General features: G+C 39.4%; 2 protein-coding genes across 3 annotated transcripts; one reads left to right on the top strand and one right to left on the bottom strand.

Annotated features, from left to right (window-relative positions):
• Positions 1-6961: 6961 nt before the first annotated feature.
• Positions 6962-11768, top strand: LOC115729289 (2-carboxy-1,4-naphthoquinone phytyltransferase, chloroplastic-like). Of its 2 annotated transcripts, none has more exons than XM_048278909.1 (12): positions 6962-7072; positions 7249-7372; positions 8274-8505; positions 9169-9272; positions 9835-9906; positions 10002-10140; positions 10342-10448; positions 10529-10628; positions 10711-10749; positions 10825-10935; positions 11081-11146; positions 11300-11767. In XM_048278909.1, exons 2-12 carry the CDS (start codon positions 7281-7283, stop codon positions 11432-11434), a joined length of 1197 nt encoding a protein of 398 aa, XP_048134866.1. In that variant the 5' UTR covers positions 6962-7072; positions 7249-7280; the 3' UTR covers positions 11435-11767. The 2 variants fall into 2 exon arrangements, with proteins under 2 accessions (XP_048134866.1, XP_030515659.2); XM_030659799.2 differs by having other exon boundaries at positions 6975-7072; positions 7253-7372; positions 11300-11768.
• A 774-nt stretch (positions 11769-12542) lies between these two features.
• LOC115729290 (acetyl-CoA-benzylalcohol acetyltransferase-like) lies at positions 12543-13942 on the bottom strand. The gene has a single exon (XM_030659800.2). It carries the CDS (start codon positions 13831-13833, stop codon positions 12544-12546), a length of 1290 nt encoding a protein of 429 aa, XP_030515660.2. The 5' UTR covers positions 13834-13942; the 3' UTR covers position 12543.
• Between the last annotated feature and the right edge of the window lie 6201 nt (positions 13943-20143).

Here is a 20143-nt window from a genome sequence, read left to right as displayed (position 1 = left end):
AGGAGGTGATTCAGACCAAAAATCCGTGAGAGAGTACCCAAAATCATGAGCAAACGACACCAAAGACATCAAATGCATGCTTGAGGAAGAAGATGGCCACAAATCACTGTCAGATCTGGTCCTTGATGGTCTATCGAAGCCGCCGTCGCTGTCTCCGAGCTCGGCCGGAGCTCCTCCCACAAGGCGGCATTCAATTGCTCCTTTGGCACCTGATTCACTTGCTCCTTCGGGGGTGTGATCTGCTCCAAGACCGCCTAGATTCCCATGTCGGTGAAGCTGATCGAAGAAATGGAAGTGTCCAAGGCGCGAGCTGAGGCGCATGGAGAAAGACGACGACTAGCGAGTAGAGAGAGCAAATAGGTAAAGGGAAGAGGGTTGGAGCCCATACCCATTTACATCCATTTAGTTAAGACTTTAAAATTTGAAACCCATTAAATGCAGGCTTTTTAACTTTGAAGTGACCTATTTATGATCTATTTATAATATAGATGGGTCATATATGGATTTAAGACCCCTTTGACAGGTCTAGTTTTATGATATTCGGGGTAGGTTTCAAATTTCGAAAATTGAGAAATCGGTTCAGACGAGTATATGCCTTTGTGTATTTCTTGTTCAATATAATCACGAGATTCTACCGTATTCCATAGCGTTTGATGACAAGTTCGATGACAAGTGTGCAATCTTGAACCACTAATCTTAGCTTCCATTTCCAGCTAAATCCATAACTAAGACTTTTATTTAGATTGTAGTAGCAAATGGAGGTCATTAGAGGTGATAATTAACTGCAATTGTTCAATTAAGAACACATACGGAACCTGGTAGACCCTAAAACTAATCCCGAAACCCTGTGACAGGGTAGGTTCCAAGTTTCAAGGTATGGATGATAGAGATTTCAAAAATTTTGGGAATCGGTTCCGACGGATAGGTTTTAGATTTTAGGTGAAGTCACTCACCCCTAATGTTGCTACAAAACAAAGAGACTTCCACGGAAAATTATGTTTATCTTGGTCAATAGCACTTAAAATGGTCATATTCTGATTATTTCAATCGTGATCCAAGCAAGCATATTTGGTGGACTTGTCGGGTCAAATCTCAAATTTTGTATAATCTAGGTTGGGTTAAATTGATTTTTGGTGGGTTGGAAACACCTTCGGGCGCACTCATTTTTTTGAGTTTGAATGGGTTCATAGGCTTGAATAACATTGGAGATCTTCTTTTCTCGAGATAATCACCGGACATTAATTGATATTGAAAGTGGGCCACTGATCTAACACCACTTGTTGATTCGACGAATCGGAAAGATGACATCTTCATATAAGTGTCAAATTGAGCTGGTCATCATATTTAATTGAACCCATCTTCACTAAAAAATTTAAAAAAGGATTACTACAACTTAAACTCATACTATAAATACCTCTCATGTATTGTATATCATTACTATAGTATTTTTCATAATACCGAGCATGAAGCTTAGCGAGAAATGAGACTTGACTCCCAGGCTAGGGGAACAAAGACAATGGTCTTTAGCGGCCCAACACAATGGTCTTAAGCACGAAACACAACAACAAGCGGAACTTAGCTCACAGGCTCGAGAGACACCAACAATAAGCTTATAACGGCCTAAGAAATATAAAGTCACTTCTTAAAGTAACATAAGCTCTAATCCTCTTCCTACGGTAATTTTTTGTATAGAAAAGAAGAATTCTGGAAGGAATCAACTGTGATACGAAGAATTCTGGAAGGAATCAACCGTGATTTCTATATTCATTCTTACATTTTCAAGGCTATAAACACACTTATATACAGATAAGAGAACCAACCCTAATTGACCTACAAATCAGGGGATATACATAGAAACATAGGATATACATAGAAAGAGTATAAAACAAGAAGAACTCCTTTTATTTTGAATCTAATAGACAGCTCACGCTAACATTTTTTCTTTCATTTTCCACACACGCATTTTGTGGTTGTTGTTGTCATTATTTTTTGGTATTATGTAATGGGAAGATATAATCTTTCCTAAACACCCTTACTAAATTTCTCAAATTACAAAAACACGGAGATAAATGTGGTTAAATATATTATCTAAATTTACCTATAGCATTACATTTGTAAGGAACTGTTTTTTCGTCTTCTCTTTCATAAGTTCTCTATATTGTATGTAAAGCTAAGTGAAAATCAACTTTTTTATTCCTTTTCTCCGAAAAAAAAAGTCAGCCTATTTTATTATCCTGAAATTCGCTATGTTTGCTTCAAATTTTTTTTGTTATAATCGACATGTGACAGCATGAAGAATCGATAACTTGATGAATCGATAGCTTGAAGGAATCTATAAAAAGTGGAGTCGACAATCCCGAATGCAACCGTTAAAGAGGTAATCGGCAATGAGTGGAATAGAGCATTCATTAATGTAGTTGAGTCAAGGAAACCGTCAATGTAGTGGAGTTGATGTAACTGTCAATGTAATTGTCTAGTAACTGTTTTGTGACTTTTGTTTGCAACCTCCATTTGTAACATCTACTCATAACCGTCTATTGTAGACTTTAAATAGCCACATTGTATTCTTTGTAAACCCTCCACAAAAATAAAACAAATTTACTATCTTTCAGTTTATTTATTTTCCTCACTTTACATTTATTTTTCATATTCGCGCCATTGATTAAATTGTAGAGTGTTTCATTGCTATAAATTATATTTTCATGCCGTCGATTGAACTCCTGTGTGCATTTTTATCCTTGGGTGTTGTGTTTTTGATTAAATTTTAGCGTAATATCCAAGCTTTTTTAAGTTTTGTTATCGATTAAATTATGGCATTGTTTGGTTACGTTGGTCTTGTTGTCAAGTTTCTATTTTTAAAACTTTGTCGGCAATTAAATTCTGGCTCGATTTGTGTCTGTACATTCTTGTTGAAATTCAAGTTGTTGATTCCCTTATTTGCTTGGATATTTCATGTCTAGAGTTGTCACAAAACCTTTTTTTTTACTTTAATTAAAAGCCGAACGATAACTTCCATTAGAAGATATTTCGTAGAGGAAGAAATTTCGGGGAAACATCTTTTTGGCACGTCTAATGTAACCAGTTTAGTGATTTTGAGGAGATACGATGGTACACACAAGGAATCAACTTGATCATGACAGTTCTAGGGGAAACAATTCACCATCACTACGTACGAATGGCAGGCTAGGAGATTTTAAGTCATGAAATGCAACGCCGACAACGGATCATGCACAAGGTGGAGATGTCGACATTCCAAGGCAACTCACCGATGAGAAGAGGAGATAGTTGGAGCCAAATCTTGTGATGTTGGCCACCATGAAGAGGATTCTCGATAAACACTCGAAGAAAATGACTAACTCTGTTATATAAAACTTTGTCGACATGGTTAAACCAATGGTCGTCAACTCCTTCCATGAGGTCATGCGTGGGCTAGGAACATCAAGCTTCTCAATTCAGATGTAGGTGACTCATACCAATCCTGCACCATCTGGGATTTTGCAAAAAACTAGAGTTGCTGGTATGACCTAGCCTAGCTAGTGGGACGATAATTGTCGATTGAAATAATTTGTCTAATACTGCGGCTTTCGGCCTCTAACTTTAATTAATTGAATGGCAAAAATAATTTAGGCCAAGTAATCCTACCACCAGTAAAAATTTTAGAAAGGCCTAAAACTAATATCTACCTTGAACCTTGGGGGCAGGAATGTCAAGTCTATTGACCTATCTACCTTGAACCTAGGGGACAGGAAAGGTGTCAACTTGTGAATCCCGATCAAGTAGCTAAACTCAAATTATAATAATTAGGTGCCAATAAAGGAATGATTAGGCAAGTATATAAGAAGCCACATCCCGATTGCGTTGGTACTATATTTCACCCTAGAACATTCAAAATTCCCGACTTCGTTGTTTTCATTGGAGAAGATGACCATCCAATCATATTGGTCGATTTATTGCCCAATGAGTAGAGGTTCAACAACGAATGAATTCCTAAGATTTAGGTTGTTCCCTTTGTCTTTACGAAAAAAAACTTCTTTACTGGTTTACGAATTTACCTCCTAATTCAATCCATACTTGTGCTAAGATGGAAAGATTATTCCCTTATTGATTTTATAGAATGATACTTGAAGAATCGATTGCTAATGTGGTAAGAATTTATCAATATGATAACGAGCTAGTCGATCAGCTTGTTGTTCAATTCAAGAGGGCGAGAAATAAGTGCCTTACTTTACTCTTAGTGAAAGAGTTCACAAATTTGGCATTTGTTGAATTGAAATTGGAAAAATTGTCAAAAAAGTCCTAAGCCTATTGTACTTTTGCCAATTCAATCCTAAACTTTTTGCGTTTGTGCCAATTCAATCATAAATCTTTTTTTTTTCTTGCCAATTCAATCCTAAATCTTTTGTAATTTTACCAATTCACCCATCCGACCATCCTGGTAGGCCAACGCTAACATGGACCCGACCGGTGCTAACGTGGATGTAGTCGACGCCGACCGGGCAATTTTTAATAATTTTAATTTATTTTTTAGTCCTTTTCTTTTTCTTTTTACTGCCTTCTTCCTCCTTATTAGCTGGCCTCATCTTCTTTCTCCTTGCTCATTAGCGACAGGCTGGAGGCGAGGTCCTCGCAGGCCACTGGCACCGCCGTTGGGTGAGGACGGCGCCACCGTTGCTGGGCGAGCTTAGCCTCGCCCAAATCTCGGGCAAGGCCAAGCCACCCTCACTATAATAGTTCAAAATAAACAACGATCTCTCTCTCTCTCTTCAGAGGGAAGCTGAAGCGGACCAAAAGACGCAGACAGAAGAAAGTGGGACCCCTCTCTCTCTCACTCTATTATTTTCTTGTTCTTCGAAGGGTGACAGCCATTTCTTCTTCTGTGAAAAATAAGTTCAAAGAAATTTAAGGATATTATAACTTACCACATTTCATCCATGTGAAGACAACCCCTTCTGACAAAAAAAGAAAAAGAAAAAAGACAGCACCTCTTGTGCCCCACCAAGTTGTCGAGGATGTCGAGCATCAATGCCTGCTTTGCTCATACCAGATGCTCCTTCCTCCCCGCCATTTGTCATATTGCCATTTAAAGATCAATCGACTAAGCATAAGAGAGATGGCCCTGCCCAAGAGCCGGGAGGACCCAAATCTCACCTCCTGCCATTGATTCCGTCGCCATCATGGGGCAAACCCAAGCTCGCCCAGCGACGATGAGGGCGACGGCGACGCCGTGGTTGGCGAGGTTGGCCTTGCTTAGATCTAGCGAGGTCAAACCACTCCATGCCTGGGCGAGGCCGAGCTCGCCCAGCGATGGCGACGTTGTCCTTGCCCAGCAGCAGTGCTAGTGGCCTGTGAGGACCTACCTCCAGCCGGTCGCTAATGAGGAAGGAGGAAGAAGACGAGGCTAGCTGCTAACGAGGAAGAAGATGAGCAGTTAAAAGAAAATAAAAAATAAAAAATCAATAAAAATATATTAAACTATAATTAAAAATTGCCTTGTCAGCACCGGTCCAGTCCATATCAGCGCCAGCCGGCCAAAGATGGTCGGATGGACTGAATTGACAAAAATGAAAAAGATTTAGGACTAAATTGGCTAAAAAAAAAAGCTTTAGAATCGAATTGGCACAAATGCAAAATGTTTGGACTAAATTGACAAAATTAAAAGGTTTATGACTAAATTGGCAAAAGTGCAATAGCTTTAGGGCTTTTTTGACAATTTTTCCAATTGAAATTCAATCGTTAAAACAAAAATTTGAAGGTCAAAATTTTGCTGATTTATTCCAATTGACAACAAGAGTGTCTAAGCATGAGCAATTACTTAAGGACAGAGATACATGACCGCATGAAACCTTTTTACAAAAAGTGCCTTAGGATGAATCTAGCCAAGATAAAATTTTATAGAACAAAACCAAATTTGTCAATGACAATGGGTACATGATGACACTTGATTATTCAATTTAAAGGAATCGAATGATCGATGAATCATTCAATTCATTCACAGGGGGCGTTTGTTTGTACCAAAAAACAATAGATTGTTGATTATAATCGACATGTGATAACTTGAAGAATTGACAATTGAATCAACAGATTGAAGGAATCGACAAAAAGTAGAGTGGACAATCTCAATTGCAACCGTCAATGTGGTAGAATAAAGCAACTATCAACGTAGTGGAGTTGAAGAATCTGTCAAGGTAATGTAAACATTGGGTAATCCTTTGTAACTTCTGTTTGCAACTTCTATTTGTAACCTCTATTTGTAACCTCGATTTATAGCATCTCTTTGTGACCTTTGATGATAACCATTAATTGTACGCGTTAAATAATCGCATCGTACTCTTTGGAGACCCACACATCAATAAAACAAATTTACTATCTTTCAGTATCTTTATTTTGCTGCAATGTACTTTTATTTTCCAAACTCGCGCTGTCGATTAAATTCCTGCGCGTTGCTCACCTGTAGTTTCCAGATTCGTGTCATCTATTTTTATTCTAAGTGTTGCGTCGTTGATTAAATTCCGACATAGTTTGTTTACGTTGGTCTTGCTGTGAAGTTTGTATTTTCCAAACTTTGTTGTCGATTAAATTCTAGCTTGGTATGTGTCTGTACAATCTTATCAAAATTCAAGTTGTCGATTCCCTTACTTTTCAGAATATTTCATGTTCGAAGTCACCACATAGCTTTTTTTTTTTCGTTAATTAAAAGTCGAAGAATGATTAAAGATATTTCATCGCGGGACGAATCCCCGCGAACTTCGATATCTTTACAACTTCTGGATACATAAATTCATATCAAGAAGCAAGCATATAATAGTTAATTTTATATAGCAAAAAGCTCACTCATCAATGGCAATCGAAAGTGAAGAAAAACGAGTCACGTGCAAATGCAATTATGCACGTGCATCGGCGTTCTAGTTCTAACATTATCCTCGGTAGATTGCAATATAGCAGATATGGATATGATCTCTCTCTCTCTCTCTCTCTCTCTCTCCTCGAAGCTCTCTTCGCCTCTGCCCTGTCCAAGCTTGTCCCGGACAATATCGTTGGAGTTCCGTATGTGGCAGAACTAAGAAACCAAACGGTGAGTCGAGTTCGTCCTACCCTTTCATACTGTCGGTTATTGTTCTGGTCTAGTGTCTCTGCTTGGTCATCTTCATCAGTTGGCGAGCAAATTTCACTGTGGAATTCATGTGAATTCGTGTTTGCTTTGAATTGCTATATAAAAAAAGTGATGTTTAGACAATTTCCTTTTAGTAGGCAGTCACTATTGGAAATATCTCGCATGAATAATGCTGATGGCTGCCTCGTTCTGTTATGTCAACCTGGGCTCTGGTCTTTGCAAACTCCATGACTTCCTCTCGAACCAGAATCGGAAGATAAGGTACCGCTTTTTCCCTCTTCATTTTCGTTGCAACAACACAACCAACACCCCCAACACCAACCCCCGCCCCCGCCCCCCAAAATTTTGGCTGTTGAATCATACTTCATGAAGAAAGTGAATGTGTTCGTTTATGATGGGACAGAGAATTGTTCGATGTAGTCAAGGGATTGTCATGTAAGGAATAGGACATAGTTTTCGGATGTGAATGAGGGTCTGATGAACGGCCATCCTCATAAAGGAAACAATGTGATGCTATCTGTGTGCGGTGGGTTATGTTCGATGCCTAATCCTTTGTTGGATCCAAGTGTTGTTATTTGGTATAAGAATAATCCTCCATGACCCATCTGAGGTATAGTCCTATATACTCTCATATTTAAGTATGATCTCTGTGGTACGATGGTAGTACTTTCACAGTGGGAAATAGAATGACCTTTCATAACTCGAATCTTTCCTATTTATAATAGGATGAAGATAATTTCATTAAAAGCTTCGACTTTTACCGTTTGAATGAACTAATAATGTGTGAATGAGTTTGGACCTACATCAACTTCGACCGAGCAACTTCCATGGTGATAGACATTACCGATTCTTTATTTGAGTAAAGGTCATGTGATCTACAACTTCATAAAGAAATGTTTCTTTGTTACGTCGAAAATTGTGCTAGTCTGGTGTGATTGTGTTGTTCTTTCACTTGATCACTTTACTACAGCAATTTCTATCTTAACTGCTGTAAAGATATGACATACTTGCCCTTCGTTATCAGTTATATGTTCTCATCCTTTCATATGTGCCTGTTGGGGAAAAAGGATGCTCTGATTCCACCTGAATTGTGTGGGAAAAAAGGCGGAACAGGAGATACTAGTCATTTTAGCGATCTCACATCTGCCAGCTCTTTCTGTAGGTTTCATGCGTGTGCCCAAAATCTAAGTTCCCATTGTAACCAGCATAACTATCTCAAAAGACTAGACACGAAGAATGTGGAAGTCAAGCGAAGATTTAAGCTTCACCAAGCTTCGTTTGTGAAGAATGCTCATAGTTCTGAATTGGCAAAAGAAGATGATGTTTCCATGGCAACATTGATATGGAGGGCAATCAAATTGCCAATTTACTCTGTTGCTCTTGTTCCTCTTACGGTAAGCTTTCATGTACTCCAGAGATGGACTTTTCTATGCTTCATCGATGATGTCAAGTTACAAACAGAAACCTGTTTTTGTAGTATTCACAGTCTAGCACAAACTTGACATACTTTGTCAAATACAAGTAGAATGAGACTTTTCAGTTAATGCTGTGTACTTAGCCAATTTTCTTTTGCATCGGCGTGACAGAAGTACAGTCTAGAAAGATAAGAAAATGATGGAAGGATGCGGGAAGATGTGGGAACATAAAACAAGTACAAGTTTTGGAGTATGGTTGCTTCTTTCTGTGGAGATATGCACTCTGAATTTCAATGTGGATTTCAGAAAAGAAATCAAGTATATCGCTACACAAATGCAAATACTAATATCAGAGGGGTCCTTTTCTTGCTGACACTAGAAAACTACGGAGATCTATAAGTTTAGTTAATTTGCAGGTTATCATAGTAGTGATTTACCAGAAATACTGAGGTTTGAGAGAGTTGTTAGAATAATAATAATATATATATATATATATATTTATTTATTTTATATGGCTTCCCATCCCTCTCATCCCCTGGCTTAATGAATGTGATAGTCTTTTCAATTTTATCCAGGATGACGAAATTTTATTTTTGTACCTCTTTTGAGTATTCTATTGTTGCCTTGTATCTTTTGAAACAGATTGGTAGTGCATCCTCCTATCTGCAGTCTAGCACTTTCCCTGCAACACGTTACTTGGTGCTCTTGGTTTCCTCATTTTTTGTGATCACTTGGCTAAATTTAAGGTTAGTAAAGTGCTTGTTTAATTTGTTTTAGACTAAGAGGTAAGAAGCAATTTCACCTTGATTGGATAAAGATATTGGCTGACTTCTTTGATAGAGTGTTTCTTTTGGTTCGAGAACTGATTGTTCATGGTTTTTGTTCTGCAGTGTCCACATGTGCTCCCTTCTGTGGGAACTGGCCTGATTGTCTTTGAAATGATATTTTAAGTGTGTTAATTGTCTTGGTTCATGCGTACTGTGTGACTTTTTTGGATCCTATTGGCTCGTGGTATGTGGTGGTTTATTCATAGACTGATGTTTTCTTGGTCTGGGGGGACTGAGGGTTGCTGTCTAATCTGATAATTTGTGCCTGTTTGTCCCTTCATAGAAATATGGCAATCATCTTTCAGAGGCACAGAAACTGCAGTCGATAAAAACTGCTGAATAGGAAATTCTTCTGACAAAAAAGAAAGGATAAAAATGCCGCATCTTAGCCTAAAGCATGCGGATTGCACTCATCGTATCATTTGTACTGTTAGATCCAACTCCATTTGAGGTATTTAAGACCTTACATGTACTTGCGCAGCAATGATGTTTATGATTTCGATACAGGAGCAGATAAAAATAAGAGGGAATCAGTTGTGAACCTGATCGGAAGGTAATCAGTTGACTATTTGCCTTTGCACTGTCTATTATCACATCTTTTCGTGGACAGTAACTGTTGACAATTGCTTTTCTGGATACTGTTGGCAGCCGAACAGGAACTCTTGCTGCAGCCTATTTGTTTCTTGCTCTTGGCTTGATGGGTCTGACATGGGTATCACTAGAGGCAGGACACTTACGTGCGATGCTGTTACTGGCTTGTGCTATCATGTGTGGTTATATATATCAGGTAGGTACTCTAAAGTGCTCCTGTAAACTTTTACTTTGGTTATTTGGAATGCTCAAGCATCTGAGCCGATCTTGTAAGCTTGAAAGAATACGATTGATGTTCAAAAGCGTTACAGCAACTTCGTGATTTAAGACTCATCACACCTTGATCCATCGCGAAGACTGTTCTTTCACATTTTCCACAAAATTGTTTCTTCTGCAGTGTCCACCGTTTCGATTAAGCTACCATGGACTTGGAGAGCCGTTGTGCTTTGCTGCATTTGGACCTTTTGCTACCACGGCTTTTTACTGGTTAATGGGCAACAACAGGCAATTGAATTTGATTTCCGTCCCAAAATCTGCTGTCCACTATTATGACAGGCGCGACTTACATGTTTCTTATTTGACAGAGGCGTGAGCTATCTTCCCTTAACTGGAACTGTTCTGTGCGCGTCTCTCCTTGTTGGCTTCACAACCTCTTTAATCCTCTTCTGCAGTCACTTTCATCAGGTACTTTCGATTTGACCCAGACTTTTCTTGAAATTCTCGGGATCACAACTTAAGACTCACTGGCAGTCATTTTATCGTTCAGGTGGAAGAAGACACTAAAGTCGGGAAAATATCCCCTCTGGTGACTTAGCTGTCCCTTGTGGTATGAGGTTTAGTGAAACAAAATCACACATTAACGCTGCAATTTCGTGTGCAGGTTAGGCTAGGAACAGAGAAAGGTTCATCAGTTGTGAAAGTGGCAGTCACAGCACTTTACGCTCTTCTATTAGCTTTCGGTCTCAGCAGAGATCTTCCTTTTACTTGCATCGTGAGCGTCTTCTTGACTGCATGTTTCCTTAATTCTCTTACTATCTCATAATCAAGGATGCGTCGAAATATTCTGTGTCTGGCATGGATTTTGTTTTTCTTTACTCCTTTGTGCTGATCTGCATCTTAACAACAATCTACTCCAGATATCGTGCCTTCTGACCTTACCTATGGGAAACCGGGTAGTTAGCTTTGTCGAAGAGAACCACGAGGTAAGCAGAGAACCTGAAATCACAGTAACGAAGCTGAGTTCTGCTCGACTTTTATTTCAGCTCGAACATATACTTTGTTCTTTCTTTGTTTATCTGATCTGTTTATTCTAGTAAGAGAGTAATGATGTTCCTTTTTCCTCATAATGTCATAAGGACAAGCGGTCCATATTCATGGCAAAGTACTATTGCGTGAGGTTGCATGCTTTATTTGGAGCTTCATTAGCTGCTGGATTGGTGATAGCCAAATTTGTCTGCAAGAGATATGTTCCGAGGTTGATCTTATCCTGAGTTTTTGGCCTCGATTCATGCATCGAAGACTCGATGGGATCGCAGCTTCCATTCGGAAAGTCACGGAGGACTTGGTCGGATTATGACGATGTGTCAACGGTGCCAAGAACCAGCTACAATTTTGCAATCTGTCGGTAGTTGTACAGATGTAGGAGCTTGTCTTACTCTGCATGATGAGGTCATTTGAATGAGCAAGACTTTGGTACTTACTCTATCTATAGTCCTACACCAATTACGAATGAGAAGCTCATTTATTCCAAACTATTAGTATTAGAGACAGGTCGTCGCACGGAAAAATCATTATTGTTTTTTTTAAATTTTATTTTAGAGATATTAACAAATATATTCATATTTTTTGCGGCTACTATTCCCTTTTTTTTAGCGTTATGTGCAATTTTACAATAGTGTGGTTTATGCCATTTATTTGACATACTTAAATCATATATTCTTGATCAAAAACGAATATCATGTGTACCCTAGTTATTATATTTATACATACACAAAACAAAACCAATTTATACATTATTCCTGGTTATGATGTGTAATGTTACTTTGTATTACGAGTGATTATCGATTAAGTCATCACCACATGAGCATGATTGTAGAAATCAATGAGATTATTAGGATTAAACTCCTTGTGTATTATATATATGATGGAAGATAAATGCTTGCTCGATAAAAGATGAAGTATTTTCTACTATTGTCCAATGTCCATGATATTTTTAACTGGCCATTTTTTTTTAAATTACATTGAAACCAATAAAATATACAAAATTCATAACGAAAGCTGCGTGCATGGCAATGCTTCTGCTCTAAAAATAAACTTCTGCTTAAAAGCGGAAGTTGACTTTTCTACTTATGGAGAGAAGTAAATGATTTTTACTTTTTCAAGTGGCTCCAAAATTCCTTCTGAAGCAAAAAAAAAAAAAAAGATTTAGAAATAGAAAAATGAAATTAGATAACCAAATAGATTTCTGCTCCAGAAGCACTTCTAAAGTAGAAACTTTACTCCAGAAGTGTTGTCATGCGCTACAAACCATAAGTTTATACCGACATAATAGGGATATGTTATGCAAACTCAGAAATACTCAAAATTCAAAGAAACATTCCTAGGAAGTACAAGCCACAATGTCAGGATGCTGCTTGAAAAGAACCATCTCATCTTGGTTTAGAGTGATCCAAGCATCAATTCCACCATCAACCGGACTGTCCACAAGAACAACTAATCTAATAGGAGGGCTTGTGCTGCTCACTAAGTCTGGTTTCCCCCACCCGAAATCACTGTCGTAGAGTGGGAATCTGCACCAGCTACCGATTAGGATCACGTTTGCTTCATCTCTGCCCAATAGACCAACGTAATCTCGCCATGAATCTCCCACCATCGAGCGCAACGCGCTTGCGTCTGCGACCTCGGCATACTTCGATTTCGCGTTCCTATGCGCCTCGCCGATCAGATTCAGTATTCCATCGAAAGTGGGCTCGGTCTCTTCTACAGCAAATGGAGTGATTATCTGAGCAAAGAAGTTGCCGCACGCGTTTGCCGGGATCTTTAATTGTACTCTCTCGCGCAAATTGATCGGGATGGAGAAGAGGGCAGGCCTCGGCAGGCCTTTTGTCGCGCGATCAATGCTGATGAGAGCCTTACAGATCAGCGCAGACACGATTTCCACGCGTGACCTTTGGCGGTTAGTAGCTGTTGAATCCGATGAGTTGGAAGCAGCCTTCAGTCTCGACAAGGCTAGGCCGCTGAATTCGAGTCTAGCCAGCGTGAACTTTTCCCGGACGGGGAGTGCGGGCCATTGTCTGAACGCGGATTCTTTCGCTGGGAATAGAGACGGCAGCTCAAAATTCGGCGTGGCTACTTCGTGGATTCCGCTCCGGCATGCGGTGGCCCACGAGTTCATGAACGTGGCCATGGTGTACATGTCGCCTATCTTGTGAGAAAAGCCCAGGCTGATTGCTAATCCGCCGCAATTGAAGCCGTTCGCTTGAACTCCGGCCAATGGATTGTTTGCTGCTGGCGGCGGGAACTTTGACAAGCAACTGAGAAGGTCACGGTCAAGATCTCCCCGGAGGAGCTGATCCAGAGTGCCATCCACTTTGGCTTGTACAAATTCTACCCCTTGGTCGTTGCAGTCGATGAAGAGCCCGTCCTCGACGTACCGACCGGCTAGAGGGTAAAAAAGGGTAAGGGTTTCAGAAAGCGACTCCTCCAAGCGGCGAAGCCTCTGACGAGTATCGATCTTGTGCGTGCTTTCGCGAGCTCGATAGTAGAAGACGACGCCAACATACTTAGAAAACAAAAGGTCATCGATGAAGGACAGGCTGAGCTTTCGGCAATGATCCGGCGTCGGATCCGATGGCTTGACCAGTTTCCTGGACTGTAATTCGACCTTCATGTTTGATACACTGTCGACCTCTTCGGTACTCGTTTGAGTGTTTCAACAGGTCAACTTCGTGCACATCTTAAGGCGATAAGCCAGAAAAGAAGAGATAACAAGTCTGCATTATTAGTGGAGGAAATGTGTGATGTCCCATCGACTGTGTTGTCGACATCTTTCGGTGCATAAGCATCACAATAATGTCGGGCCCGTGCATGGGCATGTCTGTAGTGTGTCGGAGATATTTATCACGGGCTGTATAAGGTCCACAGGATAACGTTTCTGTTCTCGAAAATAAATATAGGTGGGCCCAAGCCCAACAAAATCTCGGATGATCTCACGAAACATTTCCTCACTTCGTTTTCTTCCTCCTCCATAGTACTCTCTCTCTCTCTCTCTCTCTCTCTCTCTAAGTGCTCCGGGATCTCCGATAACATAGATCCTCGAGTGTTGAGGCCCGGCGTGTTAAGGGTGCCTTTTGAGACTAAGTTGTCTATTTCACGATTTTATTTGAGACAAGTCCATTTTGAACCGAAATTCAACTAATGTCCTGACCCTATTTGAGATTTAACCTTTTGCTTTTTCTCTTTAATTCTTAAAGCAACCAAGGGTGCTGCCCAGAGTAGTTACGTACCAAGTTGCAATCCTATATAAGAGACGTCCCGCTCATGTCACAAACTTTAGATTGGACCGGTGATGCCCATTAGAAATTTTCAAAATGATAAATAGTTTTCTTGTGATATCATGCGATTACATAATCTATTTTGTTTTCGTTTGACAATTGATTGATCGCGCTTAGATAGCGCAAAGTAATGGAGAGTGTCGGTTTATTGCAGTTTTTCACTCTCAATTGCCAAATGACGACTACGGATTCATTTAGGGTTCGCTCGCTTCGGGGACAATGAGCAAAAAATAATTGCTTAGACTATTATCGATAATGGAAACACGTTCCGTTGACTAATTTTTCTAAACGATGTAAGCAATCATTTTCCGGAGAATGTTTTTCAAATCGCTCATTTTTTTGCGAAATAAACTCATCTTTAATGTTAGTTCCAACTATTATGACAAGCTGGTTTTGAGGTAATTTAGGTGAAGAGATCAAAAGAGATTTAAGTAGTTTCCAGCTAGTACGTCAAGTTTCGCATTGCATGTGAAAATGGCAGCACCATAATTCGATGTGCTTCAAATTAAGTAGTATTATAATCCAATGTGTGTCACATTGACTATAATTAATTCTCTCGAACCGCCAATTCGATTGGCATAATTTAATATTGGCTGACAATTTTGTATTGTAAACACGGGGATTCTCATGCGCAGTTGTTCGTTACTTGATTAATCAAGTGGTCACATGTAACCATGGGCTATTTAGTTAAATGGTTTGGGTGATAATTAGGGGTGAGCGGTTCCATTCCAGGTTCCAACTAATACCTCGAACCTATTGGTCGGAATCTCTAATTTTTGAAATCAGAAACCTAACCTAAATGTCATGAAACCTAAAACCTACTTTGTCATAGGTTTTAGGGTCGGTTCAAGAGCCCATCCACGCTCCATCTATGTTCTCAAATGAGCGTTTGCAGCAAATCATTTTTTCTAATGACCACAATTTTCAACTATAATCCAAAGACCATAACTCATAGTTGCACACACGAAGAATATGAAATATTTAGAAAATAAAAGTCCCAATCATAGATATCTTCGGAAATAAAAGATTAGACTATTGGTTCAAGATTATGCATTCATCATTGATCTCCATAGAATATCATTGGATAATGCGAAGACATAGAACAATAAAAATATAAAGACTTGTGCAAAGTTCTAGTTTCCAAATTCCGGATTTGGAACCCGTATTTCTGAACCGGTTTCTTAATTTTTGGAATCTATAACTTACTATGCATACTGTTGCGGAAAAACGTCAAGAGATGCACAAATTCAAGAGCAAAATAGCTAGGGATGAAAGTAAAATAAGAACGCACGAGACACAATTTACGTGGAAAACCCAAAACGGGAAAAACCACAAGGAGAGAGAGGGGTTTCACTATCTTCAATAATGTGTACAAGCGTACAATCAAAGATCGAAAGATCCGACAAGAAGAAGTGAAAAACAAAGGATTTCGGGGCAAAAGTAAAAGCAAACGTTACAATATGCTATTCAAGATATTTTTTTTTATAGCCCCATCTAAGAAACCCTAAAACAAAGTGAATGGTCCAAAATAACCTTATCACTAATTTGAAAGTAAAAAATATAACAAATCTCCATCTTGACTTCAAATCTTTAGAAGTGCGTTTTACCAAACGCCATAAGACCTCTCTCCCTCACCATCAAGAGTGACCACACAAGGCCGCCCTCCAAACGATGGAATCGACAACGCATACCCCTAAGCCTACGTGAGCGTACTCGATGTAGGAAACAAGGGATGAAATGCCACCAACTCTGCCTAAGTAGCTCAAACGGTGAAAACACCAACCAAGTCCAAACAATGTTTGAACTTAGTCAAAGGAATTGGTTTGGTCAACATATCTGCTGGATTATTTATTGTAGGTAATTTTTTCATTGTAACTGTACCCTTAGCAACCTCATCACGCAGAAAATGATAACGAATGTCGATGTGTTCCGTTCTCTCATGACACATCGCGTTCTTGGTCAACTGGATTGCACTTTGGTTATCGTAAAAGATAGCGGAGGGTCCCAATTGCTTTACCCCAAGTTCCGTAACTAAACGTTTTAACCAAAGAGCTTCCTTTGCTGCCTCCGTTGCTGCCATGTACTGCTTTTCGGTAGTAGATAAAGCAATCGTGTCCGGCAAAGTTGCTCTCCAACTAACAGTGGAGCCCCCAAGCGTAAAAACATAACATGTTAATGATTTCCTTTTATCGAGATCACCCGCATAGTCAGAATCAACAAAGCCAACAACTGAATGCCCTGTACCACAATCTCTATCAAAGACCAAACCAACATTTGAGGTGCCCCGGATATACCGAAGAATCCACTTCACTGCTTGCCGGTGAGCTTTACCTGGATGTGCCATATACCTGCTCACAACACTAACTGCTTGGGAAATATCTGGATGCGTGCAAACCATAGCGTACATAAGACTACCCACAGCATTAGAATATGGAACTCAAAAAATCTCATCTTCCTCTTCTTTGGTTTTAGGTGACAAGGAAGCAGAAAGTCTAAAGTGAGACGCCAAAGGAGTACTTACCGGTTTAGTGTTCTTCATGCCAAAACGTTCAAGCACTTTTTCAATATACCCCTTCTGCGAAAGGTATAACTTCCTAACTTGTCTATCTATGCAAATCTCCATACCTAGAATTTTCTTGGTTGCTCCAAGATCTTTCATCTCAAATTCCCCGCTAAGTTGCTTCTTTAACAATCGTATCTCTAACATGCCCTTCGTTGCAATGAGCATGTCATCCACATAAAATAGCAAATAAATAAAAGAACCATCATGTAATCTCTTATAGTACACACAACTGTCATGTGCACTTCGCAAGTAGCCATGACTTAACATAAAGCTATCAAACCTCTTGTACCATTGTTGTGGAGATTGCTTGAGACCATATAAAAAGCGTTTCAATTTGCAAACGTGATCTTCTTTACCCTCAACAACGAATCCCTTAGGTTGAGACATATAGATTGTCTCCTCAAGCTCACCATGCGAAAAAGCGATCTTGACATCAAGTTGCTCAAGTTTTAGATCATAAAGGGCAACTAACGTGAGCAACACATGAATGGAGCTATGTTTCACAACCGAAGAGAATACTTCATTGAAGTTGATCCCTTCCTTCTGACTAAAGCCCTTTGCTACCAAATGTGTTTTGAATCTTTCATCTTCAACCCTTGAAATTCCCTCCTTTTGTTTAAAGATCCACTTGCATCCAACAACTCTTTTGCTCTTAGGCAATTTCACAAGATCCCAAGTTTGGTTCTTATAAAGAGACTCCATCTCTTCATTCATTGCAACAAGCCACTTCTCATATTTAGAACAAATAGTAGCTTCACGGAATGTAGAAGGTTCTTCAATACCAAGCTCTTCAGAACCTGTAAGAGCATATGCTACTAAATCAAAGAAACCATACCTCCGGAGAGGCTTAATTTGCCTTTTAGCTCTCCCTACAGCCAAAGTCTGAGGTTGTTCAACTTCTTCTACTTCTTATTTAATCAAATCTGAGTCTTGTTGCTCATCGTCATTTTCCGACCGAATAGGAACATCTTCGGAAGTTCTTCTTGGATGCTCCACACTAAACTCCTTCTCCTTCGCTATATTCTCTTCTTGAATATCTGTAGACTCAACAACTTTTCTTTGATCAAGCATAGAGTTTTCATCAAAAGTAATATCCCTACTGATTATAAACTTTGGTGACCGAGGGTCAGAACACCACAATCTATATCCCTTAACTCCATCTACATAACCAACGAAAATACCTTTCTTGGTCCTAGGTTCAAGCTTACCATCTTTTACATGATAATAAGTGGGACATCCAAATATTTTCAAAATAGAATAATTAGAAGGTTTACCAGACCATACCTCGTTTGGAGTCTTACATTCGATTGCGATAGAAGAAGATCGATTTACCAAATAACATGCTGTGTTAACGGCTTCAGCCCAAAAATCTTTATCAAGTCCAGCATTAGAAAGCATACATGTAGCTCTCTCTAAAAGTGTTCGGTTCATGCGCTCCGCCACCCCATTTTGTTGAGATGTATACCTGACTATTCGATGTCGAACAATCCCCGAATCTTTACAGTACTTGTTAAAATCACCTCCGCAAAACTCAAAACCATTGTCCGTTACGAGATGCTTTATCTTCTTGCCAGATTGATTTTCAATCAACATCTTCCACTTCTTGAACGTATCAAAAACGTCACTTTTACGCTTCAAGAAATAAACCCGGACTCTCCTAGAAAAGTCATCAATAAATGTCAGAAGATAAACTGCACCACCTTTAGATGTAACCCGTGTAGGTCCCCACAAATATGAGTGAATGTAGTCAATCGTGCCTTTCGTCGACTACACGCCATTACTAAAACTAACTCTGCGCTATTTCCCGTAAACACAATGCTCACAAAAGTCAAGTGAGATTGTATGCTCCTCGGAGAGTAAACCACGCTTACTCAAAATTGTCATTCCTCTTTCACTCATGTGGCCCAACCGCATATGCCACAACCTTGATTTATCAGAATCTGAAAATGATGATATATTTAAAGAACTAACAACGGTACTTCCCTACAGAATGTAACGACCATTCTTCTTGTTACCTCTCATCACAATTAAAGAGCCTTTTGAAATTTTCAAAACTCCACCTCCGCCAATATACATGCAACCAATGGAATCCAAACTGCTCAAAGAAATAAGATTCTTCTTCAAATCTAGGATGTGCCTAACATCCGTGAAAGTTCTTACTACATTGTCATGACATTTGATCCGCACTATACCAATACCTACAATCCCGCAAACCGCATTGTTACCCATCAAAACCGAACCACTAGTTACCTTCTCATATGTGTGGAACCAATCACTATTTGGGCACATATGGTATGAACAAGCTGAATCCAAAATCCATTCATCGTCTACACGACAATCCGAAGACAAAACAGTAAGAACATTATCCGCATTAGCAAACTCATTATCCTTAACCGGACTAGCCGAATCAGAACTCTCCATTGACTTTTTTCCCTTGGCTTTGAGCAAAGGACACTCGTTTTTATAGTGTCCGAACTTATGACAATAGTAACACTCAACCTTTTTCTTATCCCGGCCTGACCTAGATTTCAAACGCCCTTTATTGTTACTGCGTCTATCCCGATGATTCGACCTTCCCCTAACAACTAAACCATCTGCTTTATCCGCACCGCTACTCACATTCAACTTTGTACGCATCTCTGCGGAATTCAATGAAGCCTTCACATTTTCAAGAGTTATGGATTCTCTTCCATACAACATAGAATTCACAAAATTCTCATATGAGGTTGGTAGTGAGCATAACACAATTAGGGCTTGATCCTCATCATCTAACTTCAAATCTAGATTTTTCATATCCATAACAATTTTATTAAATTCATCTAGATGTTCTTGGATAGGAGTACCTTCTTGCATCTTTATCGTGTAAAGACGCTGCTTCAAGATTAATTTTGTCGTAAGAGATTTCTTCATATAAAGACTTTCTAACTTTTGCCATAATCCCGAAGCCGTTTCTTCATCAACAACTTCACGAAGCACCTTGTTAGACAACGACAATTGGATGGTGCCATGCGCCTTCTCTTCCATTTCCTCGATCTTTGTCGCAGTCATGTCATCGGGATAATTGCCATCCAAGGTTCTAACCG

This window comes from Rhodamnia argentea, chromosome 5 (genome assembly GCF_020921035.1).
Source record: "Rhodamnia argentea isolate NSW1041297 chromosome 5, ASM2092103v1, whole genome shotgun sequence".
Classification (NCBI taxonomy): Eukaryota; Viridiplantae; Streptophyta; class Magnoliopsida; order Myrtales; family Myrtaceae; genus Rhodamnia; species Rhodamnia argentea.
The sequence above is the reverse complement of the archived record's forward strand: the minus strand, read 5'-3'. Positions and strand labels throughout refer to the sequence as shown.

Excerpts from the sequence above, each read along its gene's own strand:
- LOC115729290 (XM_030659800.2), bottom strand. The coding sequence starts at position 13,833 with ATGAAGGTCGAATTACAGTCCAGGAAACTGGTCAAGCCATCGGATCCG.
- LOC115729289 (XM_030659799.2), top strand. The coding sequence starts at position 7,281 with ATGCTGATGGCTGCCTCGTTCTGTTATGTCAACCTGGGCTCTGGTCTT. Across the intron at positions 7,373-8,273 it reads AACCAGAATCGGAAGATAAG|GTTTCATGCGTGTGCCCAAA; the intron begins GTACCGCTTTTT and ends CTCTTTCTGTAG. Across the intron at positions 10,936-11,080 it reads ATCTTCCTTTTACTTGCATC|ATATCGTGCCTTCTGACCTT; the intron begins GTGAGCGTCTTC and ends AATCTACTCCAG.